The 9,419-nt window shown below is 60.6% G+C and overlaps 2 protein-coding genes across 3 annotated transcripts; one reads left to right on the forward strand and one right to left on the reverse strand.

Moving 5' to 3' along the window:
- Positions 1–69: 69 nt before the first annotated feature.
- Positions 70–3,063, forward strand: LOC100540439 (C-X-C chemokine receptor type 1-like). Of its 2 annotated transcripts, none has more exons than XM_010713608.3 (2): positions 70–749; positions 1,337–3,063. In XM_010713608.3, the coding sequence occupies exon 2, from the start codon at positions 1,342–1,344 to the stop codon at positions 2,416–2,418; it is 1,077 nt and encodes a 358-aa protein (XP_010711910.1). In that variant the 5' UTR covers positions 70–749; positions 1,337–1,341; the 3' UTR covers positions 2,419–3,063. The 2 variants fall into 2 exon arrangements, with proteins under 2 accessions (XP_010711910.1, XP_003207686.2); XM_003207638.4 differs by lacking the exon at positions 70–749 and adding an exon at positions 770–1,176.
- A 563-nt stretch (positions 3,064–3,626) lies between these two features.
- RUFY4 (RUN and FYVE domain containing 4) lies at positions 3,627–9,247 on the reverse strand. Its single transcript, XM_010713609.3, has 12 exons — positions 9,175–9,247; positions 8,628–8,714; positions 7,688–7,751; positions 7,358–7,464; positions 6,921–7,046; positions 6,683–6,789; positions 6,438–6,581; positions 5,537–6,350; positions 5,358–5,464; positions 4,672–4,818; positions 4,102–4,233; positions 3,627–4,022 (listed from the first exon to the last, which is right to left on the reverse strand). The coding sequence occupies exons 3-12, from the start codon at positions 7,731–7,733 to the stop codon at positions 3,920–3,922; spliced, it is 1,833 nt and encodes a 610-aa protein (XP_010711911.1). The 5' UTR covers positions 7,734–7,751; positions 8,628–8,714; positions 9,175–9,247; the 3' UTR covers positions 3,627–3,919.
- Positions 9,248–9,419: the final 172 nt, after the last annotated feature.

A 9,419-nucleotide genomic window follows, 5' to 3' on the forward strand; every position in this document is an offset into this window, starting at 1 on the left:
CCCGCCCGGGAGGAGTGACCGTGGTGGGTGGGCGGGGAGAGCAAATGCGGGGTGCCGGTGGGGAGTCGTGGGGCGCGAGGGGAAGGGGGGTTAGGAGGAGCCAAAAGCTGAGGGTTGCTCAGGGAAACGGGCTCCTCGCAGCCTGGGGGTGCCCCCGGGGGGGTGGGGTGCTGCGGGGGCCCCAAAAATGTAGGGGGAGACAGGGAGCAGGGAGGGGTGCCCTGGAATGGGGAGTGCCTACATGTGGGATGATGCCACAGGGATACGGAGCCCCCAGAGCGGCACCCCAGCCGGCTCCCTGCAGCTGTGGTGTCGCCGATGATGTGAGTGCCCCAGAATAATATGGGGGTGTCCCCGGAGTACAGGAGCATCCACAGGGATGGAGTGAAGGCCCACGGCTATCAGAGTCCCACCAACAGACGGCACCCCGTGCATCCCGGGTGCGGCGTGCCCTGGGCTGGGGGTGCTGGGAAGGTGCTCCCTCAGCCGCCGCTTCCTCTTCGCACTGCAGAAGGTTTTGCAACCTTGCTTCCTCCCTGCACTGCATAAAGCCGCGGTGTCAGCTCTGGATCAGGCTCACTTGGCACAGGTGTGGGACCCGGTGGCATCAGTGGGCTCCCCAAGGGCTCCATTTTGGGGTGACGGCAGGGGACATCCCGTGGCAGCCCTCAGCCAGGCCTTGGAGCAGCCAAATCTGGGAGCTGAGAAGGGGAGAAGATTTGGGGTGCAGCAGAGGCAACGAGTGGTGGGTGAGTGCCTGGGATGCTTAGCTTTGGGGTGCGATGGGGCACCATGCTAACCTGGGCAAGGGGTACAGGGAGAGCTCCACATAGCGTAAACCCAACTCCACGTAGGGTAACCCCAACCCTGGGGGGACCCGGTAACCCCAAATAGTTTTCTGTGTGGGACTGGGAGAGGAAATGGGGACTTCCCCTTCTGTGGGCAGAAATCTGGCCCCAGAGGAACTGCAGGGAATTTGGGTGGGGAATCAAAAGAAGCCAAAAATATACTGGGGAGAAGCGTTTTTCCTCTGCTCTGGGTAGTGTGGTATGCTCAGGGAGCTGGCATGGGAACTGTTTTTGGGGAGAACATTGGGATTCAAAGGACTCACACCAACCAGGTGGACTCAGGAGCGCTCCTTCATTGGGGATAGACCTGGAGAGGGGCAGTGCCAAGGTGAAGCGGTGCATGTGGGGCAATTGGGCAGGGGGATGTGTGGGGGTGGTGTCCAGGCGTGGTTCATTGTATGGTGCAGTGAGGTTATGGGGTGTGGGAGAGCAGTGGGGGCTGGAGGTGCTGGAGGCGCCCCAAGCCCACACTGCTTTGTGCTTTGCAGGCAAAATGGGGACGTTTTATGCTGACGAACTCTTCGATATCTTATACAACTATACTTCTGATTATGGCAACTACAGCCTGGCTTTGCCTGACATTGATGGTTCCTCTTCCCCATGCCGTAATGAAGGCTCCGTAGCCAACAAGTACTTGGTAGCCTTCATCTACTGCTTGGTCTTCCTCCTCAGCATGGTGGGCAATGGGCTGGTGGTGCTGGTGGTCACCTCCAGCCACATGAACCGCTCCGTCACCGACATCTACCTGCTCAACCTGGCTGTGGCCGACCTGCTCTTTGCTCTCAGCCTGCCGCTCTGGGCTGCCTACTGGGCCCATGAGTGGGTTTTTGGCACCGTTATGTGCAAAGCCATCTCTGTGCTGCAGGAATCCAACTTCTACAGCGGCATCCTGCTGTTGGCTTGCATCAGCGTGGACCGCTACTTGGCCATCGTCTATGCCACCCGCGCTGTCACCGAGAAGAGGCACTGGGTGAAGTTTGTCTGCGTGGGCATCTGGGTGTTTTCTGTCCTTCTCTCTCTGCCTGTGCTGCTGTTCCGTGAGGCGTTTGTCTCAGACCGCAATGGCACGGTTTGCTACGAGCGCATTGGCAATGAGAATACCACCAAGTGGAGGGTGGTGCTGCGGGTGTTGCCGCAGACCTTCGGCTTCGCCCTACCCCTCCTGATCATGCTCTTCTGCTATGGTGTCACCGTGCACACCCTCCTGCAGACCAAGAACGTCCAGAAGCAGCGTGCCATGAAGGTCATCCTTGCTGTGGTGCTGGTCTTCCTTGTCTGCTGGCTGCCCTACAACATCACGCTGGTGAGCGACACTCTCATGAGGACGCATGCCATCAGCGAGACCTGTGAGAGGAGGAAACACATCGACACAGCCCTCTCCATCACGCAGGTCCTTGGTTTTGCCCACAGTTGCATTAACCCCATCATCTATGCCTTCATCGGGCAGAAGTTTCGCAACAGCTTCCTCAAGATCCTGGCACAGCGTGGCTTCATCAGCAAGGATGCTGTGGCACGCTACGGCCGCACCTCCTACACTTCCACCTCTGGCAACACCTCCACCACCCTCTGAGCTCCACTGCTCCCTAAGACCCGGTGCATGCAGTCCTGGCACCCCACACACCCCAGCATCCTAACCCAAGACACAGCCTTGGGCAGTGGGCACGGCCCCCTGGCACACAGATGGGTGTCACTGTGGGCTGCACATGGTCACACTGCGCATGCGAAGGCACATCAGCATGGGGGTCCCAATGGAAAGATGCTGAATACTGCCCACTCTCCCTGCGCTTTGGGATAAAGCTTATGACTTTGAGGACATCACGGCCCTGGTGTGGCAATGATAGCTGCCCAGCAATAAAGGAGGTGGCGAGTTTTTCCACACTTGTATGGCTCTTGTTGACTTGGGGTTGACGGGAGAGACTGGGGCACGTCCCCAGGGCACTGCTCAGCCACAGCACTTCCTGGGGACAGTGAGTGCGAGAAAGTGCTGTTACCCAAGAGGCTGTTGCAGAGGGTTTGCATCCTGCACATCCCTCAAAGGGACCACAACCTGGTGTCACTCTGTGCCACCACTGAGTTCTTCCCTAGCGTGGGGTCTGTGTGTGACCTCTGCACACCTGGGAATGCGGCTGGGGTCAAACTCTCACCACCCCCTTCCCTGTACCCATTTGAACTCAAATAAAGCAAATCCCTGTGGCCGTTCTGTGTCCTTGGTGATGCTGAGCCAGCCCTTTCTCCCCCCTGCAATTCACGAAGGTGGTAGCATCTGGGACACCCCCTGCCCACAGCGCTGCATTGTGTAAAGAGCCAGGAACCTGCTCCTTTCACAACTGGGATGGGGTGGAGGGAGCTTTTCCACACTGGCTTGGGCAACTGGGGCTGGTACCAGAGCAAGAGGGGCTTGTGGCCCAGCTTGGGTCCCTCCTGCCACCCCATATGTGGTCTGACATCATGGTGCCTGCCCCAGCGTCCCCCAGCATTTCTCTATTGGGGTCCCACTCCACTCCTCTGTCGTCCATACTGCAGTTTCCTGGGATCCTTAATTCTAAGGACATCGGGGATGTGTGGGATAGGGGTGAGGCTGGGAACAGGATATGAGGGTTTCTGGCACTGAGGGAGGAGGAATTGAGTTGGACAGAGACAGCTGGGGGCTTGCAGGGCAGCAAAGCAGCAGATCAGGGCCAACTCATCACCTTTATGTCTCGGAAAGGTCTTGCTCAAGCGGTGCCTGGCAGGAAACCAAGGCTGTTGGCTAAGAACCCTCTCCCCTTGCATACTCCCTGTATCAGGATGGGCTGAAGCCTGGTCTCAGCAGAGAATCCCCATAAACAGACAGTCCCCCCAGGGAGGGCTCAGACTTCCCCATAGCAGCATGCCCATTCCCAATGCCCCTCAGGGCATCAAAGCAGCAATGACGGATTGATGACACTGGAGCCACTGGGATATCAGCACCGGGTTGTTTTCTTCTCTATGGGCCAGCCATGCAAAAGACATCTCAACCCTGAAAACCAGAGCAGCAGGACCTACCCGCCGGCCCCATGTCCCAGGCACAGCAGGTTGGATGTCCTCCCAGCTCACGTAGCCTGTGGGTGCCTTTGCTGGTAGCAGAGCAGGCAGCATCGCCCCTGCTTCCCCATGTCCATGGAGCACGCGTGGCACACCTTGCCCTGGCACAGCCTGCTGAGAGAGCAGACGGTAAGTGTGGTGGTGGTGGTTGGTATCCCTGCTATATTCCCCGGTGTCCTCCCATGCCCACCTGCAGCTGTACCGCCGGGACAGCAGGCGAAAATCCTTGCCACAGCGGGCGCACAGCCCCACATCACGGGGCGCCGGGCTGGGTGCCTGTGGGTCAATGCCCTCTGTCTTCTGCCACAGGGCATCCTTCTCCCTGCAGGGAGGGGGTGGGTCACCCTTGGTGAGATACTGGCCCACTGCGGGTGGGTTGCATGTGCAATCAGTATGTGTGTGCGCTCCTGTGTTTGGCAAGCTCCATGCAAAAGCCCCTCTGCAGCTGCTGGCTGTGCTCAGATTTATCCAATATCCCACATATGACAGTGTCCCTGCTGTTGCCTCTGCACTGCTCACGCAGTGTTAGGTATCTGGGAACACAGTCTGATGTGAGTGACCTAAGGTTGGCACCTAAGTTGGGCACCCAAGATGGGCACCGAGCGTCCCCAGGGTGACAAGTGGGATTTCCCTGGGCTCTGGTGCCCTCCTCTGGGCAAAGAGCTTTGGGAGCAATCGTGTGTGTGTGGCCGCACACCTACTGGAGGGAGTGGCAGGATGTGTACAGAGGACAGGTGAGGGGGCAGGGCCCTGGTCTCACCGCAGCAGTTCCAGCAGCCGCCCCTTCATGTCGCGGATGAGCTCCTGCTGCCGTGCCTGCTCTGCGCCACGCATGGCCTCCCGCTCCTGCACCTCCCGCTGTGTCCGCTGCAGGGCTGATGCCCAGCGCTCCCCATCCTGACGAGCCCTGGCATTGGGGCAGACGTGGCACCTTTGAGCCCAGCCCCAGGGTGGCAGTGGGGAGAAGGTCTGCCTGTCCCTCTGGTGGCCACTTCTCCATCCATTCCTAAAGCCATCCAGCTCTCCATCCTCACAGCCATCTCAACATCCACACTAGCTGTCCATCCATCCTTCCCCAAAGCCATCCCTTTGTCTTTCTGCCCATCCATCCATCCATCCATCCATCCATCCATCCATCCATCCATCCATCCTCCTCTCCATCTGCTCACCCAATCTTCATCCCTTCATCCCTCTACAATCACCCCAAATCACCCCATCTCTCCCTCCATCTGCTCACCCCAGATTAATTCCCCCATCACTCTTCCCACTGATGCTTCCATCCTTCCACCTACTCATCAATCCCCAAACTTCTACCTGCTTCCCTTCCCAACTCCATCTCTCCCTCTCCACATCTCTCCCTCCCTGCCCATCCCCTGGGTCAAAGTGGGGCATCAAGGGGTGACCCCCGCAGCACGTAGGGCACCCTGCAGTTTGTCCCCTCCCCACCTGCTGAGCTGTTCCTGCAGCCGCACCACCTCCTCCCGCAGGGCCTGGATCTGCTGCCTGCTCTGCAAGGCTTCCTCCTGTGTTGCTGTGACCAGGGCTGCGAGGCGCTAGGGGATAAGCAGGGCTCAGGCCCCTTAGACCCACAAACCACAGTGGGGCACCCCATGGCTCGCTCGTACCATTGCCATGCCAGCAACCGTGCTGAGGTCCCCCTCTTTCTGATTGTCCATCAGTGGGCCACGGGAGAGCTCCAGTGCCCGCCGTAGCACCTCCTCCAGGGCGGCCATCTGGGCTGGGGCGTCTGTCTGTCCCCGTGCCTGCATCGCAGCCTGGCACTCCTGCAGGCGTGAGGTCAGCACCGCCACCTCTGCCATTGCCTCATCCAGGCGTGCTGCCCGCTCCTCCGCCACCTCCTGCCACCGGCGAGCCTCTTCTTGCGCCTGTGCCAGCCCCCCCGGGCCACCCGCCGCCTCAGCCAGCGTTTGGCTGAGGAAGGCGTTGGTGTCCCGCAGCGCCTCGGCCTCGTGGGCCCACAGCCGGACCTGCTGGGCGCTGCGCTCCTCTTTCTGCCGGTGCTGCCGCTCCTCCCGTTCCAGCTGGGCACGCCAGGCCTCCTCCTGCCGCCCCAGCTCGGCGCGCAGCTGAGACACTTGTGCTCGCAGGGATGCCTCCATTGCACTGTGGACTGGGGAGCCGGGTGTGAGCCCCGGGTCGGGTGTTGGGGTCAGGTTGGGATCCATGTTGGTGCTATACTGTGCCTCAGCAGTGCTGGGCATGTCCTCCTCCTTTTCGTCGTCCTCCATGTTTTCCTCTCCATTCTCTTCTGCTTCCACATCATCCTCCTCCTCACCCCCTGCCGATGGGCTGGGACAGGCTGGCATCCTGTGGGGCACTGCAACTGGCTGGGCGATGCCATCAGGACATCCATGTGCCCCCGTGCCGCTACCTTCTGTCTGCAGAGTCATCTTCACCACACTGGGCCGCACCAGCGTCCTAGAGGGGACATGGGGCTCAGGGCCACAAAGGCAGCAATGTTGAGCCCCATTCTCTCCGGCATCCCCCCATGTGCCCAGCACTCACTCAGAGAACATGGGCCAGGCAGTGTCCAGGTCAGCCCTGTGCAGGGCCAGGTGGAAAGTGATGCCATCCAGCTCGTACAGGCTGCCCAGTATCTCAGCCCGCCGCTGGGGGCTCAAGAAGGGGCTGCGGGCGTAGTACCACTCGCTGCAACCAAAACAGAATCTCACACACCCTTTTCGAGCACACAGAGTAAGGAGCCATGCCTTGCAGTGGCACAGCCACCCCTGTACTCCCCGTGCTCTCACCTGAGGCTCTCGGGGTCGAGCAGGCAGAGTTGCAGGGACTCGGCCAGCTGCCGGTGCACCAGGCAGTAGCGCAGGAAGGCACGGCCCCTGCCCACGGGGGTCTTCAGCTGGAGGGGAGCAGGGGTGATGCAGCACTGCCATGCCAACCTGCACCCCCAGCACGGCCCGTGCACCGTGTGTCTGTGACCATGCCCACCCAGTGGGTGCCCTGTGAGCCCCCTCCGCTGGCCCTGCCCACCTTGTCCAGCGAGGTGACGAAGCGGACGCCCTCGTGCTCCTGCCGACGCTGCGCCAGGCCCTGGCACAGGAAGTCCCAGTAGTCCTTGCGCTGTCCAAAGAAGCTCTTCTTCTCCTTGAGGTCAAACTGGAAGAGACACGGGCTTGCTAGGAGGGTCCCTATGCTGCCCATCTGTCTCTGTGGTACTCAGCTGGCTTCCCCAGTTGAATCTCACATGGCTGGGGACAGCTCCATTTGCTGGCTTTGTGCCTCAGTTTCCCCTCTTGTTGCACACACAATAACAAATGCTCCACATATGGGTGCAGGCGAGCCCAATCCTCGTGCCCACCCGCCTGTATGGCTGGGGATGCCCACGAACAGATGACATCATCCAGGGTTCCCCAGAGTGCTTGGCATGAGGACCCTCTACTACCAGCGCCCCCCAGGGGGGGGAGTACCTGCAGGAGGAACTCCAGCTGGGCACAGAGGCTGTGCAGCTCCCGGCTGCCATCCGTCACCGGCAGGTTCTGCTCCCTGTAGCTGCGGTTCAGCTCAGCAATGGTCTCTGCAGGGCGACAGGGATGAGCTGGCACGGCTCGGGCAGCCTGCCCAGCCCCACGTCCTCCCGGCTCCCAGCTCGGGGATTTCTGCCCGAGGGCGAAAGAGGAACCGGCGGAGGGATGGAGAGGCGGAGCAGCGGGAGCAAGGGGCACAGACAGCGGTAGCTGCGGGATGGTTTGAGGGTGCCTGTGGGGACATGCTGGCACGGGACATGCTGGCACACTTACTCTGCAGGTCCTTGATGACGCGTCTGAGCTCCCCGTCCCCTGCCATGGCTCCAGCTCTGGACCTCTGCAAAAGCAGGGGCACCCATGAGAGGCGCTGAGCTGGCTTGCACCGCTGCACTTCCAAATTCCAGCTTGGCCTCCCACTGCCCCACTGATGGAAACTTTCACTCCCCTGGCTCTACACTGGGGCTGCTTTCTGCTAAGGTAAGAAGGGGGGTGGGCTCAGGGACCCCTTTCCCTGCCCATGCCACCCCATTCATGTGGGGCATTGAATGGGCGAAGATGCTCTACCATGTGCCCGTTGGCTGTCCATATGCCTTGATCCAAAATGCCCGTGGGCTCTGCCCCATGGCATTCCCAGTTCATCCTAAGCCTCTGCCCTACTCCTCAGATGCTATGGGGACTGAGCCCCCCACCCTGTCCCCATCCTTATTCCCAATTCCCTCCCCTAGGATGCAGGATGTGGGTATGGCACTGGGGGAAGCACTGCTTTTGTTTCTGCTCTCGCTTCCCTTGCTCACCTCACGATCAGTGCATGGGGCCCCTGATTCCCCCTCCCTTGTCAGGAAGAGAGGGCACAGGGTCCACAGCATGCAGACCCTCAAAACAAGTCCCCTGCTGGGCAGAGTCCCCCTGGCACAGTGTGCTGCCTGCAGGGCTGGCATGGCATTTGGGAGTGGGGTAGACTTGGTGTGGGGGGCACAGAGGTGGGGGGTGGCACCAAGGGGAATGCCCATGAGGGTAGCACATTTGTAGGGCTAGTCGCTACAGGTGGTGGCTGGCCATGGCAGGCAGGGACAGCAGGACGCCTGGCTTCCCATCTCAGTGCCCTTGGGTGCCCTTGGATGTGTGTTCCCTTCCGCCTGCCCTGCCCATGCCTATGCCTATGCCCATGGCCATGCCCATGCCTCAGTTCTCCCTAGGCAGAGCTGCCCCTTACCTGGAGAGCTGTGGGTGTCCTGAGGTGCTGCTGGGTGCTGCTCTCCTCTCACTGCTCCCCACGCCCACACTCCTTCTCCTTTTGTACCTTGGCCAGGAGGAAGTGCTCAGGATGGGAGCGGCTGAATCCCCCCCATGCCCCGCACAGCCCCACAACTCTGCCCCACCTGCCCCAGCTCCCAGGTTTTGGGGTGCTGAGTTGATGGGTGCTCTTCCTTACCAGGCCCTCCTGCCTGGTGTTCTGGAGTGGGGAAAGCACATTGCCAGACCTGGAGGGACCCCAATCCTTCCCATGGCAAGGGGGGCACATGGTTTGGGAATGCTCTGAGTGTCACCCTTCAGCTTCTGGGGAGGGGGCTGAGGAACAATGCTGAGTTCAGAGCAGCCACAAGAGCTGCCACATCCCTTGGCAAAATGACCTCTCCACACAAAAGCCCCCAGGAACAACATCCCTTGGTTACAGAGCCCCCTTGGGAGAAGCAGCGCTCCACAGAAGGCCCACAGCCCCCCTACATCCTGCCCCGTGCCCCAGCACCCCATACCCCTACCTTTAACGCCGGGGGGGCGGGAGAACCACCACCCCCATCCAGGGCCTGAGCTCGGCACCAAAGTGAAAGCAGGAAGTGGTGCTAAGTGGGGGCTGGCCGCTTTTCTGATGAGTGTCAGGATGTGAAGTCGCCCCCCAGCACAGGGCAGTCGCCCCCCTTCTTGTCCTCATCCACCCCACATCCACCCTGCAGCAAGGTTGCCACCCCGCACTGGGGGGGGTCAAGTGCAATGTGGATGGATGCAC

This window comes from Meleagris gallopavo, chromosome 7 (genome assembly GCF_000146605.3).
Source record: "Meleagris gallopavo isolate NT-WF06-2002-E0010 breed Aviagen turkey brand Nicholas breeding stock chromosome 7, Turkey_5.1, whole genome shotgun sequence".
Lineage (NCBI taxonomy): Eukaryota > Metazoa > Chordata > Aves > Galliformes > Phasianidae > Meleagris > Meleagris gallopavo.

Bases quoted from the DNA above. Each gene is read 5' to 3' on its own strand.
- RUFY4 (XM_010713609.3), bottom strand. From the start codon at position 7,733: ATGGCAGGGGACGGGGAGCTCAGACGCGTCATCAAGGACCTGCAGA. The intron at 6,351-6,437 runs GTGAGTGCTGGG...TGTCCCCTCTAG, and splicing joins GCCTGGCCCATGTTCTCTGA to GACGCTGGTGCGGCCCAGTG. The intron at 5,465-5,536 runs GTACGAGCGAGC...CTTATCCCCTAG, and splicing joins CGGTTGCTGGCATGGCAATG to CGCCTCGCAGCCCTGGTCAC.
- LOC100540439 (XM_003207638.4), top strand. From the start codon at position 1,050: ATGCTCAGGGAGCTGGCATGGGAACTGTTTTTGGGGAGAACATTGGGA. The intron at 1,177-1,336 runs GTGAAGCGGTGC...TGTGCTTTGCAG, and splicing joins TGGAGAGGGGCAGTGCCAAG to GCAAAATGGGGACGTTTTAT.